Source organism: Salmo trutta, chromosome 32, assembly GCF_901001165.1.
Source record: "Salmo trutta chromosome 32, fSalTru1.1, whole genome shotgun sequence".
NCBI classification, from domain to species: Eukaryota; Metazoa; Chordata; class Actinopteri; order Salmoniformes; family Salmonidae; genus Salmo; species Salmo trutta.
In genome coordinates this window covers 19769802-19796231 of record NC_042988.1, presented here as the reverse complement: position 1 = coordinate 19796231, position 26430 = coordinate 19769802, and the positions used below count along the sequence as shown (strand labels likewise).

Here is a 26430-nt window from a genome sequence, read left to right as displayed (position 1 = left end):
AGAAAAAAATCTTATTTACAATGAAGGCCTACCAAAAGGCAAAAGGCCTCCTACGGGGTGGGGGCTGGGATTAAAAATGCAAATATAAAATTAAAATATAGGACAAAACACACATCACAACAAGATAGACAACACTACATAAAGAGAGACCTAAGACAACAACATAGCAAGGCAGCGACACTTAAATGTAAATGTAAATGACAACACAGCATGGTAGCAGCACATGACAACAATATGGTCAATTAAGGTACCATCAACCTCTTGTGGTTTAAACACACTATCTATCCCTCTTACATACCCCATGTCTTCCTTCCAGCTGACCATCTCTTTTTTATCTTTCTCATGGTACCAACTTGTTCTGTTGTTTTGGAATAAAAGTTGGTAATGGAGGAATTATGTCTGAACTGCCAGTCATGAAATGGCAGACCTCGTCTTTCTTTTCAGTGATCTCACAGAACTATCCCCCCTTCTTCACTCTCTCTCTGTTCTCAGTCTCTCCATGTCTCTCCCTCTCTTTTTATATTTCCACCACAGAAGGTCTGTGGCACCTTAATTGGGGAGGATGAGTTAAATGGTATCAAATACTTTAAACACGTAGTTTGATGCCGTCACCTCTCTGATTCAGAGGGGTTGGGTTAAATGCGGAAGACACATTTCAGTTGAATACATTCAGTTGGACAACTGACTAGGTACCCCCCTTTCCCTTTCCATTCCATTCGCTCCGTTCCAGACATTATTATAAGCCGTCCTTACCTCAGCAGCCTCCACTGATTTCCACAGACTTGTTTATGAAAGTATAATGTTTGATCTCTTCCTCAGCTGCCACCGCCCACCCTTTTTTCCGCTCCTTCCACTCCCCCTTTACCTTCCCGCTTACTGCCGTGAATTCCATTTGATCATGAACAGGGAGGGATTTCCACTGAAGTAGTCAAAGATCTGAAAACAAACCAGTGTCACTTTAGCTATTACCAGTTGACGTTTGCTGTCAACATAGAATGCAAAGGTCAGCAGAAAGGTCATTGAATACTTGCGATGTCGGCGTGAATATCCATCTCATTAGAGCGAGAGAGAGAGAGAGATAGAAGTGTGTGTGTGTGTGAATTTTGAGTGTCTGTGCGTGTGTGTTTTCGGTTGGTGTTATATATGTGTATATATGCGTTGGGTGGGACCAGTTCAGACTACAGTGGAAAGGACAAGTCCTTTGATGAGTCATGGTAGCCTAAGCTTTGAGGAAATATGAAAACAACAACATGGCTGTGAGTGTGTCCATCTATTACTTACCCCTCCATTTTCGCTCGCTGGGAGAGATCTTCTTACCTTGACCAATTACATCACCTCATTACACAGTCAGGAAGAGACAGAGATGGATTGAGTGGGACGAGGATAAAGGAGTGTGTGTGTACAGTCTGCGTGTCTTACTCAGTAAAACAGCGTGTAATGCGGCACACTTTGTCGTCACAGTTCGTGTCAGTGTACAGTGCCAGTTACAAGTTTGTACACACCTACTCATTAAAGGATTTTTCTTTATTTTGACTATTTTCTCCATTGTAGAATAATAGTGAAGACATAAAACTATGAAATAACATATGGAATCATGTAGTAACCAAAAAAGTGTTAAACAAATCAAAATATATTTATATTCTTTAAAGTAGCCACCCTTTGCCTTGATGACAGCTTTGCACACTCTTGGCATTCTCTCAACCAGCTTCATGAGGAATGCTTTTCCAACAGTCTTGAAGGAGTTCCCACATATGCTGAGCACTTGTTGCCTGCTTTTCCTTCACTCTGCGGTAGAACTGCTCCCAAACCATCTCAATTAGGCTGAGGTTGGGTGATTGTGGAGGCCAGGTCATCTGGTGCAGCACTCCATCACTCTCCTTCTTGGTTAAATAGCCCTTACACAACCTGGAGGTGTGTTTGGGTCATTGTCCTGTTGAAAAACAAATGATAGTCCCACTAAGCACAAACCAGATGGGATGGCATATCGCTGCAGAATGCTGTGGAAGTCATGCTGGTTAAGTGTGCCTTGAATTCTAAATAAATCACTGACAGTGTCACCAGCAAAGCACTCCCACACCATCACACCTCCTCCTCCATGCTTCACAGTGGGAACCACACATGCGGAGATCATCCGTTCACCTAGTCTGCGTCTCACAAAGACACGGCGGTTGGAACCAAAAATCTCAAATTTGGACTTATCAGACCAAAGGACAGATTTCCACCAGTCTAATGTCCATTGCTTGTGTTTCTTGGCCCAAGCAAGTCTCTTCTTATTATTGGTGTCCTTTAGTAGTGGTTTCTTTGCAGCAATTTGATCATGAAGGCCTGATTCACGCAGTCTCCTCTGAACAGTTGATGTTGAGATGTGTCTGTTACTTATACTCTGTGAACCATTTATTTGGGCTGGAATCTGAGGTGCAGTTAACTCTAATGAACTTATCCGTTACAACAGAGGCAACTCTGGTCTTCCTTTCCTTGTAGAGGTCCTCATGAGAGCCAGTTTCATCATAGCGCTTGAGGGTTTTTGTGAATGCCCTTGGAGAAACTTTCAAAGTTCTTGACATTTTCCAGATTGACTGACCTTCATGTCTTAAAGTAATGATGGACTGTCGTTTCTCTTTGCTTATTTGAGCTGTTCTTGCCATAATATGGACTTGGTCTGTATACCACCCCTACCTTTTCACAACACAACTGATTGGCTCAAACACATTAAGGAAAGAAATTCCACAAATTAACTTTTAACAAGGCACACCTGTTAATTGAAATGCATTCCAGGTGACCATCTCATGAAGCTGGTTGAGAGAATGCCAATAGTGTGCAAAGCTGTCATCAAGGCAAATGGTGGATACTTTGAAGAATCTCAAATATAAAATGTAACACTTTTTTGGTTACTGCATGATTCCATATGTGTTATTTCATAATTTTCATGTCTTCACTATTATTCTACAATGTAGAAAATAGTAAAAACAAAGTAAAATTCTTGAATGAGTAGGTGTGTCCAAACTTTTGACTGGTACTGTATGTTTGCATGATATGCTGTACAGTTTAACAGTGTGTCAGTGGATTGTGGTATGTGTGTCTACCTCTAACACAGTATCAGTGTGTAACAGGGCACACTATGTGGTCAAAGTATGTACCAGCTCAGGTAAACCGAGAGCTTCCTGTGTCCGTGTCCATGGGAGCGAGCCCTGGATTAGCCCAACTGTTCTCACCTCCGTTCCGCTCTGCTTTGGTCTGCACTCACCACCACTGGACCTTTAGCACACTCCCTCCTTAAATAAATGTCTGTGAGAGAAAGGGAGAGTGACGAATGAAGGCCACGTAGAGGGGCACCATGGGAATCTATGAGGAAGGTAAGATGGATGTTGACGACAGACAGGATATGGAAGGAGGAGAGAGTGATGGATTGAAAGGGGAATTATCGCTATCATTTCCACCATCACCTTCGTAGACTTGCAATATTTTGGTATATCAGAGATTATTCCACTGAAACGTCTACACGCCCATCTATATGTATACTTTATCCATCTCGCTCTCCTCGTCAAGTGTTTTTATAAAGAAGGGGACCAAATTCCTAACTGTTTTCTATGGCTGTTCCAGTATTAATGTAGCACACACTAGCCAGCTGAGTATATTTATCTTGCCTTTCACAAAACAGCAGCTGGACAGAGGTATGCGTGTGAAAACAACTTAAAAGCATCAATAATATTATTTTAATTCAAACATAAATAAATAAACACCAAAAGCCAGGTCCTCTTTGGAATGTAGTAATTCAGATTTTTTATGAATGAACGCATTCATAGTTGGCCACGCCTCAAACCCCTCCTCCCCTTTGGAATACCCTGGCCTCATGCCCGCCTCTTAATTGGCTAGACCGACTGTGGTAGGCGGAGCTGCAACAAAAAGCACGGGGACAATATATAACCGAGCTGCAAAAATGAATCGATTAAAATGTGCAGGTGTTGATATTCTAGGAAGAACACTACACATTAACTTTGGAATTACTGCGCCTTGTTTGACAGTTTCCGTTGTGAAGTTTTGTTCGTGGACTAAAACAACAATTATCTTCTTCTGGCAGAAGTTATATTTTCTTTATTTTTTTCATTAAATTGTCATTTGACAACATGAGGACGTTAATATTGCTTGTTCTGTTTCCAATGACGACTATTGCCTTGGTAAGTGTGCAATGTTTTTGTACTATTTTGGCTTCAGCCAAGCTTGTGTAAACATTGTAAATAGAAGTTCACGTGTCGGGTCGGTCTCCTGTCAGCACAGTGGCGGGTAGTCAACAGACTGCACCACCGACAATCGTACTGGTCCTCTGTCTTCAGCGTAAATACCTTCGGGTCTCTGAATATTGCGTTAATGTGAAGGCACTATGAATTTGATGTTACAGTTGAGTAAATGCTGTCGTTTTACCTTGACAGTGAACATTTATGGCCAGATGGTGCCACCCCACTACTAAAATCTGTTTCCATAAAACAAAAGTAGGGTACTGTACTCTGTAATGAAAGTGAAGTTGACCACAGTGTCTTCTATACACTAAGAGAGAGACAGAAAGGAACGGTGTAGTTATCTGACTCTCTGCATGACATGACAGATGATGATAACCTGACTCAAGTGCTCATGTTTTACCTGGGTTCCTGAATATCATTGGAATACTGGACCACTACTGCCCTTTAAACCCCAGTGGCACACAAGGACCCAATTAGGGCTCCCAAACTGAGATGAAAAGTGACACATTCAGGTCTGGAAATAGATGGAACCCGCTGTGTGGAAACAATTTAGACCCCACCGCTCAATCCCTTTGGCCCAGGATGGCATGGCAGGAGAGGAATACTTTGGATAGTCTTATCCAACTGTAGACAGGCAGACCCAAAGCCTTTTTATCAGGGTTATGGGGGGCTGTGGTATTGGGACTCAGGGAGGGGGTCACATTGAATTTCTCTTTCATCCCTGCCAAGAGGAAGGCGACAGCAACAGAGGGTGGGAAAGTGTCCCAGGGGGTTGGCGCTACTGGGTATTTAGTGAATATTTAAGCCAAACACACTTTGAAGATCTTCTGTGCTCTGCAGCCTGACTCCACTTGAAACAAACAGTTTCTCGTTCTATTATTGTTTAGGCTATGAACTGCCCTCATTGAAATCCTTTTTTCAAGTCTCTGTATTGCACCATTCCCTCCGTCCTGCCCCCTGTAGGTGAGTGCTGGCTGCCCTGTGATGTGTGAGTGCCCGGGTGGCCCCCCCTCCTGTCCCCCGGGGGTCAGCTCTGTACCTGACGGCTGTGGCTGCTGTAAGGTGTGTGCTGCCCAGCTCAACCAGGACTGCCACGACTCACACCCCTGTGACCACCACAAGGGGCTGGAGTGTAACTATGGCAATGACGTGAGCCACACTCATGGCATCTGCAGGGGTATGTACACAATACAAACGGGGTTGTCAGGGTTCATGAGGGTTGGGTTTAGTCTGGGGTTGTATGGGTTCAATGAAAAGTGAATGTTGGTTGTCTTTGATATGGATCTGGGGTTTGAAACTGGTGCCATGTTTAGAAGAGCGAGCACCTTCCTGAGCCACACTGCTGAGAGCAGGGGGCAGAATGTATTGCGCACAGGGGGGGGTGGTTTCTATATAAAGGAGGGTATTTGGGGGTGTTGTATGGAAGTCCCGCAGAGGGACTGAAGCGGAACGACATCGTAAACAAGTCAAAATTCCTCTCTGGACTAAGAATAGAGGCTCCTTCATTAAACTGGGGATAGAGTGTCTACCTCCTCTACTGTCATTTCACTTCCTACTTCTAATACACAATTAGTTCTGGACCTTGTTGATGTGCCCATTCTCTCTCTCTATTCCTTTGTCTCTGTTGTCCCTCTCCTCCACTTTGTTCATTACCTCACCCAACTTGAACTCATTGTGTTTTAAGCAATACAACCAAAGGCATGGCCATAGGTAGTGATACCTCAGAGCCTTCTACATACAGACATCATTGTCTTTCCTTTTTTTATCTGTCTCCCCTAACAGCGAAGCTTGAGGGTCGCTCCTGCGAATACAACGGACGGATCTACCAGAACGGGGAGAATTTCCGGGCTGGCTGCAAGCACCAGTGTACGTGCATTGACGGGGCGGTGGGCTGCGTGCCCCTGTGCCCCAGCCACGTGCCCCTGGCATCACCCTCCTGCCCTGCCCCGCGCCTGGTCAAGGTGCCTGGGCAGTGCTGCCTCAGTATCGACTGCCACAAGGGCTCATCCGTTGTACCCCCAGTACACGGGCACCCACTGCCTCCAGCCTACCCGCCTTTCCCCTTCATGCCCTACCCTGCCTACCCCTACAAACCATACCCCAAGCCGTACCACTACAAACCCAAGGATACCATGGGAAACGAGCTGGTGGAGGTAGAGAAGACGTGGGACAAGCTGCGCGGGCACAAGCACCTGGCGGGTAAGAGAGGGCGCCGTGATGTCGCCCTAGAGCGCCATCTGTTTCCTCCTCGCAGTAAAACGCCATGTTTGTGTTTTATCCCCCGCCTCACAAACAGACCCACTGTGCACTCCTAGCCTTTCCCCTGCATCTCCCTGCATGTGTGTGTGTGTCAGTGTTTGAGTGTGCCATGTTTTCCACTGACTACTTGTGCACCAGAGGCACACACACCACTCTCTCACAGCATATACCTCTGTCGTCCAGCTTTTCCTTCTCTGTAATCACCCTCCTCTATGCGTCAGTGTTGCCTGTTCTGTGAATGAGGCCAGTGTGCTTACATCTCTCTCTGCCTCTCCCTCTGGTCCTCTCTCCCCCACTCTCTCCTTCCATCCAGCATGGAGGCAGTTTGGAGGGCAGTGTGTGGTCCAGACCACAAGATGGTCCCAATGCTCACGCAGCTGTGGGATGGCCGTGTCCTCTCGTGTCACCAATGACAACGCCCAGTGTAAGCTAGTGAAGGAGACTCGTCTGTGCAACATCCGGCCCTGCAGCTCCATGTCCATCCCTGTCAAGGTAGTGTGTATGTGTGTGTGTGTGTGTGTGTGTGTGAAGGGTCTAGAAACCATAAAGAGGCAATAAACAACTTATCTTGTAGTAAACGGCCTATGTGGCATCTATATTAGTGTCAAAATTGACTACAAAGTGTAAATAGGATAATTTGGATCATAAAGTCAGTCTCGTCCCAAACTGAGATTTGTGAGATAATTAGGAAAAAATGGTATGTCACAGAATGAAGGGTACCATGACAGGTTTTTTGGGTTGGGTTTATTTCAATCCTGCCCACAGCACCTAAGTAATCATCAATTCAGAAACCAGCTGCATACATCCTGATCGTAATGCCCCAAGGTAAATTTGGTTTGACATTCAATACCACTACGGGGCAACATGAAAATATTGTCCCATTTACATTGTGTCATTTATTGACAGTCCCCAACTAGCCACACAGATATGCTATCAAACCAACTTTGCCACGGTTGTTCACTGGCCAGCTGAAGCTAATCAGCGGAAGAAGTTGGCTGGCTTGCTAGCTAGTCTACTTCCAGACAAGACCTGGTTAAACTGTTTCACGTTATCTAGAACAGGGGTTCCCAACCTAGTCCTTGATTTGAGATGACGCATACATCGGTGACACTTTAGGCTAGAAACAAGTGGTAAAATGCCAGAGGAACACTCGACTGATGCACATGGGAATATATTTGGTTTGGCTCTATGACAATCAGAAGCGGAGCTACGACCTTCTAAAGTCGAGGACTCAAAGAAATTGGACTGTGCTTGAGAAGTAATCTTATACAATGTGTGACTGTCGCTATCAATTGATCAATTCTCTTTGTTTAAAAGAGAATATGTATAATTCAATTGAGTTCATAAATATCATAAAACACATTTGGTAGCGGAATAACAGGGGAAAACGGGTCTAGAATTTATTTCTGATTACCGGTATCATCAAAAAGTCTTGTTAAACTATGGAGAATTGCAGGAAATTAGCTTCAAATAACATTTTCCTAAGTTCTTCATGTTAAACCAAATCAAGCTGGTCGTATTTAATATAGGCTAAATCAATAAACAATCAAGTCAAAAATACTTTGAATTTTTTATGTGAAAAAGGTTGGGAACCCTTGTGCTAGAAGAGTGTGTGACTGTGTACTGTTTTTGGCAGAGTGAAAGTACAAACGCTTCCCACATTCTTACACACACACACACACACACGAGACACCCACATCAAAGCACTCCTCCATGACACATCTCATTCTCAGTCGCATTTCCTAATGAGAAGAATTGAAACTGGGGCTAATTCAGGAAGTTCAGCCTGCCTTTAAGGAAGGGATTGCAGCGGTCACCATTTTGGTGTGGCAACCATTTAATAGTCCCCCTGTCTTCATACATTGTAGGTACATGTATTTTGGTCAATGCCTGCATCACAGACTAAACCTTAAGCGACTGTGTGGACAGGGGTGTGCCCACATCCATATTAATATCATGGTATTAAGTGCCCCTCCCTCTGGCAAGCTCCCCCAGTGTGGGTCTGAGACCACTCTATTCACAGTACTGTTGCTGTGGAACAAGTTCAACTGAACTGTGAATGGAAAAAGCATCATTAGTAGACCTAAAGACCACCAGTACAATGCACCAAATAGTTGTGACAGTGGAATGTGGAGACTCTTATCCTTGAGTTCTGTGGGGGCTAACATGTAGCCACATCCACCATGCTACCAGCCTCTCCTACTCTGCCCGGGTCTCTGTGTGTTGTGTTAATAGGCCCTTGTGTATGACGCAAAGCGCTCTCTATTCTCCCATTCCCTCGCTTTCTCTCGTTTCATGTAACACCATTGAAAACGCTCTCCACATCTCACCAGAGCAGTGATTCACTGATGAGTCTGGTTGTCAGGCACCTGTCTTAATGTTCTCCCTGTGTTTTGAGTTGTTGGGGCGTTAATGTGACACTATGCCACCTCATGTTGGTGTTGGATGCCCACCCACCCATACCATGCCCACCCACCCATACCATGCCCCTCTCTAGCCCTGGTCTTGTTGTTTTTGACCTTTCCTCAGATTCTCTCTACCTGTGCCAGCATAACTGCAGTTGTGGTTTACTGGGATTGTACAGTGACTAACCCAGACTCTTTCTCTTCTCCACAGAAAGGGAGGAAGTGCTCCCGTACCCACAAGGCCCCAGAGCCCCTGCGTCTGTCCTATGCTGGCTGCCGCAGCACGCGTCTCTACCGGCCCAACTACTGCGGCGTGTGTGTGGACGGCCGCTGCTGCTCGCCCCGCCGCACACGCACCGCCTCCGTGACCTTTGCCTGCCCTGAGGGAGAGCGCTTCGACCACTCCGTCATGTTCGTGCAGTCCTGCAAGTGCAGTGATAAGTGTAGTCATCTGAACGAGGTTGCCCTCCCGCCCCAGCAGTGGCTCTACGGAGACACACACAAGTTCACAGACTAGCGTCCCCCTCAAATCCCTCACTCGTTCCCCATCACTTTACCCCCCCCCCCCCTGCCTAGCCCCTGATAGAGTAGTAGTCCTAAGAGTATCTTTGAGTAGACACTAGCCAGATGCAAAGTTCCCCCACCACCCTCCTGGAGAATGTTTTGGGAGACCAGGGTGAAGGAATTAGATTGATCTGCATTCTGGACAGAGATGAGTGACTAGTGCTGGCCTTAGAGTAGACACCCGGTCCATTGTGGTTCATCAACCGGAATCAAAGTGTGTAAATAGACAAATATGGATTTGTCCAGCCACCATTTTGTCACTCCCCATGCACTCCTGTACTCTGGGACTGAACCCGCACTGTGGGGACAATAACGGTGGGACACGCCCAATGCAGACTCCAACCCAGCTGCTGCACACACACCCAGTGGACTTGTGGACGTGAGATGGTAAGGTGTTACATTTCATGATGACTGCCAGCATAGAGTAGGCCTGTCAATGGCAAGCAGGTCTGGTTTGAGTGGAAGGAGAATCAGACTCGCATGGAAACAGTGACTTCTCCAGTAGATTTCCAATACCTGCTATTTGCGTAACCAAATGAAGACACTAAAAGACAATGTTTTTGTGGGACAGAATATGGAAACTCCACAGAATGCTCTGGAAGGGACATTTTGTATTTGTAATGATATTTATTGTTACGACAGAGACTATGACACAGTGGTTGCCAATGAGAGAAGCGATGCTGCTACGTTTGGAGCGGCATGACCGGAGGGCCCTGAGACAAAACAGCTGAGATCTGTCAGCAGAGAGAGGGGTGTTCCATGAGGTCTGGGACTTGACCCCTGGTCACACCAATGTTCACTGTAATCAAACAGCCACATTACCTGAGCAATAGTGGATGAAGACAACTCCCCAAGGAGAGATGTTAGAGACAGACTGGTGCAGAACCTGTTGGCTGAGGCTTGGTGTGTGTGATTGGTCCAACGTCTAATGACCTGTCTCCATTCTTACTCCTCTATTCCTCAGCCCTGAAACAGTGAGGACATTTAACCTAGCGCCAGCGGAACAAGCCTCGGATTCTGGCATTGAGAAGTCGTGTTGCTGATTTGAAGCAAATTACAATCCTGACTGAGGGGTAGAATGAACCTCAGCCACCCTCTGGTTTGTTTAAAAATAAAAATGCCTACATATGAAGTAAACATGTAATTTGTAACTAGCGGGCGGGACCGTTTTAGACTCAATCTGGCCTGTAATCTAGCAACTGATCCACAATACTCCACAAAACTCTTACTCATGTTGCTTTATGTTTGAGGCGTCTGAATCCGCTCTCTGCCATTGAAGGTTGACATGTCGACGATATCATGCTCATTAGAGACTGAAGCGGACATGAGGACACTACAAAGGGGTCATCACTACAGCGGTAACAAATGGCCTCCTTTGCATAGACATGTCAGTAGTCTGTTATAGCACCTCGAAGAGATTAGCATAAATTGTCTGAAGTTGGAGGTTAAGATTCTGTATTGGTGAGACATGGACCTCTTTAGAATGACTAAAATGCCAAATTCTTCCCCATTAGGAATGGTTGATAGTCATGAACAAGGCTAAGGTGCATGAATTGAATCTGAGTGGTATATCTCAGACTAAAATATGTAATTCACATGCTTTTCCCTCTGACTCCATGAAAAGTATTAGAGGATTCAAATATTGAAGACCATATTACATTGTAGTCCATGAGTGTTGTATTTTTCTATGATTCAACTTTTTGTACAACTTCTAGGTTGGGACAGGCTTTCATGATTGACTTTGTAAAATAAAAATGGATGTTCTGATTGGTTAGACACTGCCATCACTCTTACCTATGTAGATTGTGATTTGAGAAGTCTTTGGTTTTATAACTGGACACTATAGAGCAGCCATGTACAGATGCATCCTTGTTTGCTGTGTACAGACCAATCCATTTGAGTTATAACTTAAAAACAATTAACCAGTCCATGTATAGCTAGCACTGAGCAAGTCTGGGTTCTGTGATGTGGGCACAGCACACACTGCCATTTGAAATCTCTGCGCTTTATTGAAAACTTGTATAAAAGCATATCTGGTTGTTTTGTCCTAACTTTGATTTACAGGCTAATTGAGTTCATGCTGCATTCGGAATAAAGTGTGTTTCACAAACACCCTGGATGTTGATGTATTACCTAATGAACAAGTGCACCCTTTCAGTTCTGAGTACAGCTACAACCGGAAGTGAATTTCGTAGCAGGTTAGAATAATTAATGTAGCAGGTTGGGAGATTTAGGTTAAGGGTTAGCTGTATTAAAAAAAATCCTAAACCGCTACAAGTCACGCCTGCACTCCTAGCTCCCGAACTCTGTCGGCCTTCTCCCTACAGTTCTCAGCGTCGCCCACGACTGGGTCATGTGAATTACAAACCCGACGTGGAGTTTCACCGTTAAGAAACGTCTGTTTGCGATACAGCTTTCGGAAAATAAGGACCTCATCTTTCATCAGCGAGAAATAATTCAAATAAGATTCTATACCATTTTCACAGATCTAGACAGGTGTCTCTGACAAGCTACTCTTCCACATGTTCGGGGCAAGCTAGATAGAAAATCCGCAGTTGCTCACCTCCGTCAGTTGCCCGTAAACAAACACTAACATGAAGATATGGTCTTGTGGGAACACTAACCCTATTAAAAATGTGTATACATTAAACCTGTGTTCTAGAAAATAAATTCACTGATATGAAAGGTCCTTGTGCTTCCAAAACCATACCGCAAGCAATGCGTGTTAATGTTCAGTCAAGCCACTAACCAAAACTCCCTTACAGAAGACGCCTTCGTCCAATGACTTCTGTAATGAACTCCCTTTAGTCACAACCCTGTTTCACTAAAGATATCTGGGAACATATGGTTCAAACTACAGATGTGGCCAATTAGCATTAATAGGTTTTATTTGATTCCTGTATAAGTAATTGTATCATTAGGCAGATATGCGGTTACCCAATGGAAGGATGCCGCAGTTGCCCCGCTCCCATTAATAGAGCCATGATCACTGAGGTCAGTCATGCACTAGCAGACACTATGGTTCTTCCAAATAAGCCGTGATGGTCCCTCCTTTTACAAGCCCGTACACATGAATTTGTGCCTAGATTTCCCAGCATGCAACCACCACATGCTTGGGACTCACAGTAGAGTAATTTCAAATAAGTCCTTTATACACTTTCCTGATGTTGTTTTAGATTTGGGCCAACGTTAGTAAGCTTGCATGAAATGAATAAAGCAATCTGAATGGGGAATTGATGGTTCCACTTAACTAGCAAAAATTTTTTTAAAGTAACTTGAAGACTTTCATAATACGCACGTCATTGTAAGTAACATGTAACCTGTCAAAAATTAGACCAGAAACTGGAATTTTATAAAAAGTTTTAATTTCATTGACCAAAAGCAAACCACAAAAAAAAAATTAAAACCAGACAACCCCCAATGACACATTAAAATAAAAATACATTTGGTGAACAGTCAAGGAACAGAGCTTTAAAATAAAACAGTGAGGAAGGTTTTTCATCCAAACAAGGACAGATTCAGGATTAGGGGACATTTCTTCAGGGATGGAGGACTCATCTGGACTGCTCAACTAGAAAGAAAAAGTGGTGGGTGAGAAAGGCGAGAAGAGACACTGTTCTGAAGTCCATCTCCATAAGCAACAGCTGGGCATTCCAGCTTTTCACCGTACGTTTAAACATGTAGAGTCTCCATTCACTAAGACCTACCCAGTTTATGGCTGACCCCACATGTGTCTTTATGGCAAATAACAAGCCTGTGAGTCGCGCACGAAACAAGCCTGTGAGTCGCGCACGAAACAAGCCTGTGAGTCACGCACGTATCAGTGGACTAATCCACTGGATGCCACAGGGATGGCAGCGAAGATGCACAAAACACCTCTCCAGAACGTGCTCCCGCCAATTAATTGTGAGAATCGATTGCCCTTTGTTAGTGTCTATCAATTCTCCATTATGTCACCAGTAGTACATTTACCATTGATTCACAATTTCTAATCTACAATGTTTGTTTACCATAATTTCTGTTAATGCATTTATTAGTCTTATTGTTCATTGTCAGAGCGCACAACCTATGCTACACTTGAGAAACTTTAGATGCATTTAATTACATTTACTAATTGTCTTTTGTTTAAAGTGCTCCTGTCAATGTTGAGTAAGGATGCTCAACTGACTACGTATAGATTTAGGCTTATTAAGGCTACATGGTCTGCTTGCAAATGTAGACTTTATTTTTTATTAAAAAGTGCCCATTTGGGGATGTGACTGCATTTCTGATTGGCTTCACGCACCACCACTAATGAGTTGGAGCTTTAAAGTAACTTGTCACCTCAAAAACAACAAATAACCAAAGTCTTAACATACATTAAGTAACTATTGTCACTCAATGTATTTAAAAAATCTTTCCTGCCCTGTCTCTTTTGATAACCACTGAGTGAAAGGGAAAAATGTCATGCTCTGATCCAGTGGAAATGTCAAAAATAGGCCTTCCTGATTTCTTCTTATCCCTTGCGCAAATAGCCTACAGTGGTTTCTGTTCAGAGCTCACTGGTGCAGCAAAACATGGTATTTTATATAATATTGCAAGTTCGCTAGCGCACGGGTCGGACTGGACCCAATTGATCATGTTTTGAGTTTGTTGTAGACAGGCCATGCGTAGCCAATGTGATTTATAGGATAGTTACAGTTGAAGTCAGAAGTATACATACACCTTAGCCAAATACCTTTAAATCCTAGTAAACATTCCATGTCCTAGGTCAGTTAGGATCACCACTTTATTTTAAGAATTTGAAATGTCAGAATAATAGTAGAGAAAATGATTTATTTCAGCTTTTATTTCTTTCATCACATTCTCAATTAGTACACTCAATTAGTATTTGGTAGCATGGCCTTTAAATTGTTTAACTTAGGTCAAACGTTTAGGGTAGCCTTCCACAAGCTTCCCACAATAAAGTTGGGTGAATTTTGGCCCATTCCTGACAGAGCTGGTGTAACTGAGTCAGGTTCGTAGGCCTCCTTGCTCACAAAAGCTTTTTCAGTTCTGCCCACAAATTTTCTATAGGATTGAGGTCAGGGCTTTGTGATGGCCACTCCAATACCTTGACTTTGTTGTCCTTAAGCCATTTTGACAACTTTGGAAGTATACTTGGGGTCATTGTCCATTTGGAAGACCCATTTGCGACCAAGCTTTAACTTCCTGACTGATGACTTGAGATGTTGCTTCAATATATCCACATCATTTTCCCTCATGATGCCATCTATTTTGTGAAGTGCACCAGTCCCTCCTGCAGCAAAGCACCCCCACAACATGATGCTGCCACCCCTGTGCTTCACGGTTGGGATGGTGTTCTTTGGCTTGCAAGCCTCCCCCTATTTCCTCCATACATAACAATGGTCATTATGGGCAAACATTTCTATTTTTGTTTCATCAGACCAGAGGACATTTCTCCAAAAAGTACAATCTTTGTCCCCATGTGCAGTTGCAAACCGTAGTCTGGCTTTTTTATGGCGGTTTTGGAGCAGTGGCTTCTTCCTTGCTGAGTGGCCTTTAAGGTTATGTCGATATAGGACTCGTTTTACTGTGGATATAGATACTTTGGTACCCATTTCCTCCAGCATCTTCACAGGGTCCTTTGCTGTTGTTCTGGGATTGATTTGCACTTTTCGCACCAAAGTACATTCATCTCTAGGAGGCAGAACGAGTCTCCTTCCTGAGCAGTATAACGGCTACGTGGTCCCATGGTGTTTATACTTGCGTACTATTGTTTGTACAGATGAACATGGTACCTTCAGGCGTTTGTAAATTGCTCCCAAGGATGAACCAGACTTGGAGGTCTACAATTATTATTATTTTAATTTTTTTTCTGAGGTCGGCCGATTTCTTTTGGTTTTCCCACGATGTCAAGCAAAGAGGCACTGAGTTTGAGGGGAGGCCTTGAAATACATCCACAGGTACACCCTGTTTTGACCCAAATGATGGGCAGTAGATGTCCAATGCTCAAACCACTAGGCTTAGTAACCGAAAGGTTGCAAGATCGTATCCCCGAGCTGACAAGGTAAAAATCTGTCATTCTGCCGCTGAACAAGGCAGTTCCTAGGCCATAATTGAAAATAAGAATTTGTTCTTAACTGACTTGCCTAGTTAAATAAAAAAAGTTTAAAAGCCCATCAGAAGCTTCTAAAGCCATTACATAATTTTCTGGAATTTTCCAAGCCGTTTAAAAAGGCACAGTCAACTTAGTGTATGTAAACTTCTGACCCACTGGAATTGTGATACAGTGAATTATAAGTGAAATAATCTGTCTGTAAACAATTGTTGGAAAAAATGTCTTGGTGTCATGCACAAAGTAGATGTCCTAACCGACTTGCCAAAACTATAGTTAACAAGAAATGTGTGGAGTGGTTGAAAAAAACAGTTAATGACTCCAACCTAAGTGTATGTAAACTTCCGATTTCAACTGTGTATGTGTTATATATATATATTTTTTTTTAATCGCAATATTAATCTGCAGCCTACAATGTTTCCATTTGTTGCCATCTTTTACATAGTTGGCAATAGAAGTGACTTATATTTGGATAGAATTTATTACCACTGTTCCATGAAAAAGTGCACATGAAACCCTTAACTGGCACACAAATGGGTAGAAATGGACTAAATTGGCATTCCACATGAAAAAGGTTGCCGACCCCTGGTGTAACGTATTACTGGCAACTTCAGGAGCATAACGGCAGAATCTGTGAAGGCCAGAAGGATGGTCAGGTACAGGTTCTCTGGCTCCAGAGTCATTTGTTTATTTCATCAAAATATGTACTTAAAGCATGTGTCAAACTCATTCTGGAGGGAAGAGTGTCTAAGGGATTTTGCTCCTCCCTTGGACTTAATTCATCAATCAAGGTCACTGTTTAGTAAGGAACTCCACACCTGGTAGGTCTTAATTGAAAGGAGAAACCAAAACCCAGCAGACACTAGACCCTCCATGGAATGAGTTTTACACCACTGGCTTAAAGCATCAGACAATCACTATGGAAAAAATCTAAATAACACTTTAAAATGTCGACCAACTGATTGGTCAAAGGAATAGATTACTTTCGGGTGGCAAAGATATTTTGTGTGGAGGACAGCCCTACGTGGCAGTCTGATTCTCTTTAGTCACCACCATTACTCAGGGAGTTATTATACCAGGCAATTATCTTGGGGGTTTCAATGAGCTGACAACATCCCCCTGACCTTTCAGGCCCAGCATTAGAGTACTATTGATTAACAGATGTGGCATACCCCAGGCACGTTGACGTTTGTTATGATCGCCAAGTCAATTTTTGACCCGCTTCACTACATTCATTCCCTTTTAACATTGAACAATTATCAGCAGACAGTGACAAAGATAACTTTTTATTCTTACAAGTTGAGTAATAGTTATGTCAGTTTGAATGGAGAAACCTACATGGGAGGCTGCATGTATAAGGATGGAGAAAGACTTACTGTAAGTGGAGATGTCGATCTCTTCTGGCAGCTCGGCCACATTGACCTCAAAGCGGTCCTGCACATCATTCAAAGTCTTGGCATCGGTCTCGTCTGACACAAAGGTTACAGCCAGACCCTTGGTTCCAAACCTCCCAGCACGGGCCACCTGAGGGGCAAGAGGGTCAGATGGGAGTGACAACTCAAAGAATATGAGCATTTAGAGGGAGATCTACAGAGGCCAATGACAAGTTGATGAAATAGTCAGATGCAATCATTGAAATGGGTATTTGGAAATACCATTCACAACCAGAAGACAGGTGTTTGATGCTCCATCAGTTATGTGACTCACCCTGTGTAAGTAGGTGTCCGAGTCCTCAGGCATGTCGTAATTGAAGACAATATTGACCCGCTCGATATCCATCCCTCGGCCAAACAGGTTGGTGGCCACCAAGATCCGCCTTTGGAAGTCCTTGAACTGCTGGTACCGGGACAGCCTGGGGATAGACAGCCAGAGAGGATAACACAGCTGCTAGATGTAGAGACTGTCCTTTGAAGGAAACTATGTGTTGAGTTAATTGAAGAGGCTTTCAGCTACATAAAAAGTCAGCATTTGGGGCTCCATTTCATTGGAGATGTGAGAGAAAAGCGTGCATGTAAGCAACAGAGACTGACCTCTCCTCCTGAGCCATGCCCCTGTGGATGGCAATGGCAGGGAAGTTTTGTTCCACCAGTAGCTGAGAGAGCGCCACACAGCGCTGCACTGACTTGACAAAGATCACCACCTAGAGGTACACAAGAGACATTACAGAAATATAGCAAACAGATTTACAAGGAAACAGCACAAATGCAACTACTTTTTACAGGGATAAGTTATACCATTAGTGTGTGGGTTTACCTGGTTGAATTCCAGCACATCAAGCAGGTCAAAGAGCTTGCGGTTCTTCTCGCTGTCCTTCAGCTTGCAGTAGTACTGCTGCAGACCGTGCAGCGTCAGTTTGGTCTCATCATCTACAAACACCTCCATGGGCTACAGGAGACAGAGCATGTCACTTCAGAACCACAAAAATCTTTCTATGAAGTCAATGCAAAGATGTGCTGTTTTACAAACAACTTGAGTCCATAACCGAATGAAGTGGCAGTGCTACCCCCTCCTGGCCCTGTACTCACATCCTGCATGAACTTGCGGCAGACCGGTCGAATCTCCTTGCTGAGGGTGGCGCTGAACATCATGCACTGCTTCTCATGTGGTGTTAGCCTGAAGATGTCCTGTACGTCACGCCTCATGTCTGAAACATGAGAGAAATGGGACCATGGATAAAACAGCCAAGTCTCAAACTACCCCCCAGAACAGCTAAGACATCCACTTTACTCAGTCTATATGTGATAACAGATTTCCATGGGGGAAACCCTTGTTCACACATTACATTCAAGATTGCAATTGATAGAAATCATATTTCAGGGGGGTAAATAACAAAAATGGGTTGGATTAAAAGTCGAATGAAAAAGGAGCATTTCCAAAAAGGACAGGAATAACAAGCAGGACTCACCCAACTGCTCCAGCATCTTGTCACACTCATCCAGGACAAAGTGCTTGACGTTCTTTAGGTTGAGGGTCTTGTTGCGGATGAGGGCCAAGATTCGGCCAGGGGTTCCCACCACAATGTGAGGGCAGTTCTTCTTCAGCACATCCTCGTCCTTCTTGATAGACAGGCCCCCGAAGAACACGGCTGCCTTGACTGTGGGCATGTACTTGGAGAAGCGCTCGTACTCTTTGCTGATCTGGAAGGCCAGCTCTCGTGTGTGACACATTACTAGAACTGACACCTAGAGGAAAGAGTAGTATTTGATGCGAATAGATCACCTGTGGGTTATGCAAAACAAATATTTGAAACTTGACATTCCAGTGACATTTGCAGAATGCAGATACTGACCTGTCCATCCACAGGCTCGATCTGCTGTAGTGTGGCAAGAACAAACACTGCCGTTTTGCCCATACCAGACTTGGCCTGGCACAGGATGTCCATGCCCAAGATGGCCTGAGGGATGCACTCATGTTGAACTGGAAAACAATGAGACATTTGGTCAGTACACCTGAATGCAGTTCACCGTCTTTATCCGAACAAAAAAGCCATTGTTTACCATAACACACCTTGGACAACACATGCACTGTTTTGACAAGTGGTCCATCAACACCCAATGACGATGGACACTCAGCCATCTATACACTGTCCTCCTATACATGCACTCCATTGTATCCACAGACATGCCACTCAGCTATTCATGACCTCCATTTATGCCACTCACAGCACTCATCCACCCATTGCACTCACCTTCAGACGGATGCTCAAAGCCACAGTCGACAATAGCGCGGAGCAGCTCTGGTTTGAGCAGGAAGTCTCTGAAGCCAGAGCTGTGGATGGAGACATAAGAGCCCTTCACCTCCTTCTTGCCTGCTGGGGCAGCAGTCTCTGGGGCTCCCTGAGGCTCCTCGTCCTCTTCATAGTCCAGCAGCTCATTGTCAACGTCATTCTCAGCCATTCTGTCTACAGGGGGGTGAGGGGAAATAATGGCTGGTCATTCACACTAGCTGTCACCATTTGCTTTTGACTAAAGATTGTCCCTGAGACCATATATTTTTTTGAAAAAGATGTATTCAATCAGGAGATTAGGTAGTTAAAATACCAACATCGCCACCATCTATGGTAACGTTAGTCTACATCAGAGCCCTCTATTAAGTTAACATTCAGTAACACCAAACCATCATAACGTTGACAGTTGCAGGAAACGTCTCAAACTAGCTAAGCCATGACTAGCCAGTTAAGTTACGTAGCTAACTAGTTGCAAACTATCCACGTTCAACAGCAAAATAAACAACTCAATTATGTATTACAAACAAAACCAGGGGCCATGGTTGCTAGCTAGCAATTTATAATAAATGATAAGCAACTACAAGAGGTTTCGTCAACAACGGTTGGGATTGGCTAGTTCCGTAGCTTGTTTACGAGTAAAATCAGAGATATCTCTGGTAACGTAACATCCGTATAGTAATGCAAACGTTACATCCGTATAGTAACGCAAACAATGTCATGAATCGACTCTGCCTTTGCCGCACATAGCTCAGGCCAACCTAGTTAGCTAAATTACAAGCGGTTCTGGTAGTTAACGTCATCTAATAAATGATCAATGTAGCGAGCTATCGAACTAAACCAACTACTGTCCAAATTACACAACATGTAGATTCACACGTGGCGAACTCCAATGTTTTTGCACGACTTGGACCGGTTTTGGTTAGCTAACGTTAGTCCTAGCCTAGCTAGCAAAATAGCCTTCGTAATTCCCAGATGCCTTGCTCATAACTAACACTGCTTACAATGCATTTGCCAATATCTTGCTTATCCGAAAACCATCAAAAGCATTTGGTAATTTCTAATACAACTACGAGAACCAGAATATTCCCAAAAGGACACAAATAAGCAATATTAGCTATTGTCTTACCTTACAGTGAAGTTACAATTCAGCCTCCAAAAATGCTCCTCAAAACCACATGGAGAGGAGGCCTCAGTTTATGCGACAAGCCGGAACTTCCGCCTCTACTAAATACAGCAATATCATTGGTTGGTTTACGTGTCAATTTGACGAAACTACTCCTAATCGTATCACGATTGGCCAAGTCAAGCTGTCAATCATCAGTGACGATAAGCACTGCTGCCAAAGATTTTTTTATAACTAACCAAGATAGACCACAGACTGTCGTTTCCAATGGGAAATAGTGGGCCAAGCACGAGCTAGCGAGATTCTATTAGCCTGTTCTAGCATGCATCTGTATATTTCCGTTAGGGAACGCCTACTCTGTGAAGTGCGCGTGTGCAATAGCTCGATTCGCCTTTGCACTCCTAAACAACGCGATTTTATAAAACTTTGACAAAGGGCAAAGTCTACAAATCTTAGTCCGCCTGTTGTCTTTCATCAACATTTTAGATTGCGTTTTCTATTTAGTAATATAACAACGTATTGGGCAGAAGTAAATTTAGCCACGAAAACAAATATAATTTTACATATATCATAAATGATTGCGTTTTTATGAATTGTATGATATAATGTTGAATCTCATTCAAAAACATTATGGAACATGATCCAGGAAGTAGGCGGGACTTTCATAGTTGATTAAATTAATTCAGTCACTAAGATTGACCATGGTCTTGTGTACAGTAGAACACAAACACTTCATTTATTCAATAAAATGTCATTATCCCGAAGGGGGAAATGTTTTTGCAACGATTCATTGGAATGTGTTTTGTATTACGTTGTAGATGTTACAATAACATAGTCACAAAAGCCACCAATAAGGGCATGTACTGTAATTAATATTATTAGCCATACAAAAAAGTTTAACAAGTTTTAATAATTTCTATAGTCACAATAAAGTGCTAATGTTCTGAACAAGCACACTATTGTATTAGTTTCACGTCAGTATTAGTTTCACAAAAGGTTGCACCAAATGCTAGTAAGATTAATTTGAGTTTTTTGAAGATTAAATACGTGCAAAACAAGTAGGAAGAAATGTTCATGTTAATCTTATTGGTTGTTTAAGTCCTTTCAGTCTGTCCAATTTCAGTCTTTCCACATGTACAGTTTAGGCTTTTGAACTTCATAAGCTCATTGGAGCTCAGGGTATTGTCCTCCTCAGACAAACAAGTCCCAGAAAGCCCAGAGTTTCAGTAAGCCTGTGGAGGGAACCCTGAGCTCCACCGTGGAGATAATAACAATCGTTCCATGTCAATGTCTAATCCAGTGTAGCAGGACATGCATTCTTCCAGCGCAGCCTCCTTCAAAATACTGTTTTTACCTTGAAATGAAATGAATAGAGGACTCTCAAAGTGGAAGCAAAGACTTCTCCGTTTTTCCACAGGGTTACGTATATGGATGTTATATAAACTGTACAGGGACATAAGGCATCAAACATTTCACTGCAGCAAAGTCTATGAACTTTCATGTAAAATCACTTTTTGTCTAGGAAGATAGTGAATGTGTCAGCGCTGCAGTGATGTACCCCACAAACTCAACAAGTGATAAACATAGAAAAGAGTGGTCAAGAAGAAAAAGAGGTGTTAAAAAATAAAATGTAGTCAGAAATAAAATAAGCAGTAAAAAATATATGAATTGTCCGAAACAATACAAACACTACAAGATGTTGAATGTATTCTATGAATGGTTAGACAATATTAATCTCCAGTTCTATATCTGTGATTCCAGAGCGGAGGAGAAACTCCACTGGGTAGCCGAGAAGTAGGGGAAGCTATCTGAGTCTGGACGGGAGTGTGATTCTAAGGATTTGCAGGTATGAGAGCCAGGCTGGGTTAGGAACTCCTTCACATGTCGTGGCAGTGCATGGAGCAGCCAGTCCTCCACCAGCAGACCTTCTCCATGCAGTCCTGAACAGCAGCCCAGCTCCATGGGCAGCTCTTCCAGACTGTTGCTGCGCAGGTCCAGGCGGGACAGCTGGCTCAGGTTGCTCAGCCCTGGAGGCAGGGAACCCAGGGAGTTGTGGGATACATTCAGGCTCCGCAGCTCCAAACAGCGACTGAAGAGCTCTGGAGGCAGGCTCTCCAGCCTGTTCCCACTCAGGTCCAGCTCAGTGAGAACTGTCAGCGCTCCTACCTCTGCTGGCAGCTCGTCCAGCAGGTTTCCAGCCAGTAGGAGGCGACGTAGGTGGTGGAGGTTGAAGAGGGCCGGGGGAAGGCTCTGGAGCTGGTTGTACCCCAGGTCCAGTAGCTCCAGAGCACGCAGTACACCAACACTAGCCGGTAGGGCCAGAACACGGTTATGGGCCAGCCTGAGGCAGGAGAGGCGGCGGAGGTGCACCAGCCCTAGGAGCTCCTCCAGGGTGCGCAGGCTGTTGTGCTGCAGGTCCAGGGTCCGCAGGCTGGTGAGGGCCAGCAGGGCAGAGGGCAGGCGCTCCAGGTGGCAGTCCTGCAGCTGCAGCTCGGTCAGGCCGGCCACACGCCGCAGGCCCGTCAGCACCAGCAGCCTGGAGCCCTCGTTGTGGATCTCCAGCCTCACCAGGCTCCCTGCCACCTCCCCCAGCTCCACGGGCACACGCTGCAGCATGCCCCTCAGGACCAGCACCCGGAGGTGACGGAGCTGCCGGAGGCTTCCCAGGGCCCAGCCACGGCCCACCCCGCCCTCGCAGCCCAGCCGGCCAGAAAGGTGCAGCTCCTGCAGGCCGCGGAGAGAGTAGACCCAGCCAGGGATCTCTGCAGCCTGGGTGAAGGTGAGGTGCAGGGTCTCCAGACGCTCCTGCAGAACCACCAGGGCACCAGGCTGCATGGCTGCAGTACAGTGGTACAAATGAAGCTCCCTGTTGTGACATATAAAACAGTTGAAGCCCCTTGTCTAGAACACACCAAACCAAACACTTCTATAAAGTGTATATTGTATGTAGATTATTTCAATATTTGGTGGCTTCATTGTTGGCTATATGGCTCACCTGAGTGAGGTCATGTTGGCCACCTGTGCGGGGAGCTTGGCATCCGTGATGAGCTCCAGCTTGAGCACCACCAGCTGGCTGAGGGTGAAGAGGGCAGGGGGCAGGCGCGGCAGGGCCACCAACTGCAGCAGGGGCCGTCCCTCTGGGTCGACCGTGGTCATGGAGCGCAGCCTCTCAGCACCCCAGCGCCTCTCCAGGCTCTCCTCCAGCAGGCGTGTCTCGCTGACGGGTGACAGGAAGACGGAAAGGCGCTGGGCCAGCAGGGGGTCGTACTGGTCAGCCATGTGTAACAGGAAGGCCATGTCATTACATAAGTCAGGGACATCCCTCATGGAGCCCAGCTCCCTCAGTTTGTTAAAGGAGTATTGACGCAGGGAGCTGAGGGGTGCACAACCACAAACAGAGCACTGTATAGTTAACAACAAAGGTACTACAGTGTAATATGCTGTAGACAGTGGTGAAAAAAGTACCAAATTGTCATACTTGAGTAAAAGTAAAGATAACTTACTAGAAAATGAATCAAGTAAAAGTGAAAGACCCAGCAAAATACTACTTGAGTGAAAGTCTAAAAGTATTTGGTTTCAAATATACTTAAGTATCAAAAGTAAAAGTATAAATAATTTCACAGTCTTTATATTAACCAAACCAGACAACATGATTTTCTAGTTTTTTTAATTTACGGATAGCCAGGGGCACACTCCAACACTCAGACTTAATTTACTACTGAAGCATTTAGTGTTTAGTGAGTCCGCTAGACCAGATGCAGTAGGGATGACCGGGGATGTTCTTTTGAGAATTGCGTGAATTGGACTGTTTTCCTGTCATGCAAAGCATTCCAAATGTAACAAGTACTTTTGGGTGTCAGTAGTAAAAAGTACATTATTTTCCTTAAGAATGTGGTGAAGTAAAAGTTAGTAAACAATATAAATAGTAAAGTAAAGTAAACTACTTAAGTAGTACTTTAAAGTATTTTTAATTAAGTACTTTATACCACTGGCTGCAGAGAAAAGCCAATTAAAATAGATGGGAAAATAAAATGCTAATTAGTCACAACACTCATAAAAATGTTGGCACTAATCTGCTATCCAGACCTGTGGAGGATCCAGCTGAGGGTGTAGATGCTCAGCAGGCCAAAGAGCCCCACCAGGCTGACGTAGGCCAGCAGCAACTTGTGGAGGACAGAGGCCAGGGCATGGGTACACTCAAAGGCACTGTAGCCAGTCAGGGCATGGGCCTGGGGCAGGCAGGTGTGGGTGAACGAGATGGAGCTTATCAGAGGGGTGGTGTAGGCCACTATCAGCACCACCAGCAGCAGCTTGAACACCGTCTGGGCCAAGTACACCTACAGCAGGAGAGAGCAGAAAACAGGGATAGTGAATGTGAAGGTGTGGTATGGTAAACAGATACATCAAAAAATTGTTCAGACACGTTCAGTAAATGACCCCTGACCTTGTAGATGACTTCAGAGTTCTCACAGTGGGAGCGGAAGCGGCGCACCCTCTCGAACAGTGCCCTGGCCTGCTCCCCGTCACTCCGGTCCAAACTGGCAACCCGCCGTGAACCATCCAGCACCACAGGGGATTTGGAAGTTGGGACATGGGCCCGGGACAGAGACATGGAGGACAGGGAGGAGGTCCGGGAGAGAGTGGAGGGGCAGGGCGAGGGAGGGGTGGCAGTGGACGCGCTATCCGATCTCACCAGCAGGGGGCTGTCTGTGCCCGAGTCCAGGCTGATCTGGCGGTTGCGGGATATGGAGAGTGAAGACCGGAGAGTAGGAGGAGGCATTTGGAGATCCTGGGGGCCTGTCTCCTCCCCTCCCTCCTCCTGGCGGGCGGCATGGGACAGGACGCGGGAGGTCCAGGGAGACTCACAGCACTTGGCCAGGATGGTCAGGAAGTGCTCTATGCGGGCGGAGGTGAGGGGGAAGTGGAACCAGAAGCAACCGCTGGCCAATAGCACCAGGGACTGGAGTAGAGCCACATAGGGGAAGAAGCGGGAGTACCAGGGCAGGGCCTCGTGGTAGCACACCTGGCTAATGTAGACATACTGCTGGTAGTCCAGGTGGGTGCGTCTGCCCCTAGCAGGGGTCCAAGGGTTGGCTGGTAGGGGGGATGCTTTGGTGGGGGGCCTGTTAGGGGGGTGGGGTTGAGGTAGGGCACCACTGCTGAAGGAGGTGTTCTGGTTAGTGGGGGTGGTAGTGAGGTCCAGGGGGAGACACACCACCCTGTCTCGAGATAGCAACAGGGTGCCTGACAACACAGATACCATGAGCATCAGCACCACCAGGTACTCCATGAAGACCTCCCACCAGGGCTTCAGCAGCTTGGAGCTGCCCTGACGCTCACTCAGAGAGGCCAGCTCTGACAGGCTGAACATGGCTTATGCTGGGTGAAGGACTGACTAACAAAATGGTGGAATAGTGATTCTGCTGTCACCAACTCCAATGCTTATTGTGCCAGGATCCAGACCTGAAAGGAATCAGTTGTAGCCCTCCAGTGGGACCAGACCCAACATTTAAAAACACTGGTGTAGGGGATTTGACTGTTGGGAAAGAGACAACATAATCAGAAAAGGAAGTGAGAGGAAAAAGAGCACTTTATAGGAGACAGACTAATTTCTAAGACTGGCCTCCAGTTCAATCCAGTACAGTTTTCCCCCCAACCAACAAGTCTTGTGGTTTAGAACTGTTACAGAGACCTTTGTTAAACAAAGTTAAAAGTGGTTACCCTACCCTGCTGAAAGATAATATGATTCAATACTACTTGTGTAATATATTTTAAGGTAATAGGGTAATATGTGACATGTCGTTGACTGTTGATTTAACTGAATGAGAGGACGTTTCTGGCTCCTGGTTGTTTTCTTCATCCCCCTGACACACACTGCCATATATTAGGCAGTAGTCTAGTCAGTATACCAGTGTTCCCTGGTTATGACAGGTAGGGTACGCTAGAGGAAAAGTTCGCTCCAGAATATTGGAAGTGTCATTCGCATTGTGTTACACATTTATGTGTGTGACATTGGAATG

General features: G+C 44.9%; 3 protein-coding genes and 1 long non-coding RNA gene across 4 annotated transcripts; 1 reads left to right on the top strand and 3 right to left on the bottom strand.

Moving 5' to 3' along the window:
* Positions 1 to 718: 718 nt before the first annotated feature.
* Positions 719 to 1429, bottom strand: LOC115170578 (uncharacterized). The gene is made up of 2 exons (XR_003871057.1): positions 1282 to 1429; positions 719 to 936 (listed from the first exon to the last, which is right to left on the bottom strand). It is a non-coding gene; the product is annotated as an uncharacterized LOC115170578 (long non-coding RNA).
* Positions 1430 to 3920: 2491 nt separating this feature from the next.
* LOC115170556 (CCN family member 1) lies at positions 3921 to 11575 on the top strand. Its single transcript, XM_029726809.1, has 5 exons — positions 3921 to 4175; positions 5199 to 5412; positions 6018 to 6434; positions 6808 to 6986; positions 9111 to 11575. The coding sequence occupies exons 1-5, from the start codon at positions 4125 to 4127 to the stop codon at positions 9414 to 9416; spliced, it is 1167 nt and encodes a 388-aa protein (XP_029582669.1). The 5' UTR covers positions 3921 to 4124; the 3' UTR covers positions 9417 to 11575.
* Positions 11576 to 12806: 1231 nt separating this feature from the next.
* On the bottom strand, positions 12807 to 20513 carry LOC115170551 (ATP-dependent RNA helicase DDX39A-like). The gene is made up of 10 exons (XM_029726797.1): positions 20414 to 20513; positions 19249 to 19461; positions 18850 to 18977; positions 18466 to 18742; positions 18086 to 18204; positions 17814 to 17945; positions 17591 to 17700; positions 17268 to 17412; positions 16937 to 17084; positions 12807 to 13034 (listed from the first exon to the last, which is right to left on the bottom strand). Exons 2-10 carry the CDS (start codon positions 19454 to 19456, stop codon positions 13018 to 13020), a joined length of 1284 nt encoding a protein of 427 aa, XP_029582657.1. The 5' UTR covers positions 19457 to 19461; positions 20414 to 20513; the 3' UTR covers positions 12807 to 13017.
* Positions 20514 to 21105: 592 nt separating this feature from the next.
* On the bottom strand, positions 21106 to 25460 carry LOC115170538 (volume-regulated anion channel subunit LRRC8D-like). Its single transcript, XM_029726770.1, has 4 exons — positions 24855 to 25460; positions 24497 to 24747; positions 23406 to 23783; positions 21106 to 23276 (listed from the first exon to the last, which is right to left on the bottom strand). Exons 1-4 carry the CDS (start codon positions 25188 to 25190, stop codon positions 22154 to 22156), a joined length of 2088 nt encoding a protein of 695 aa, XP_029582630.1. The 5' UTR covers positions 25191 to 25460; the 3' UTR covers positions 21106 to 22153.
* Between the last annotated feature and the right edge of the window lie 970 nt (positions 25461 to 26430).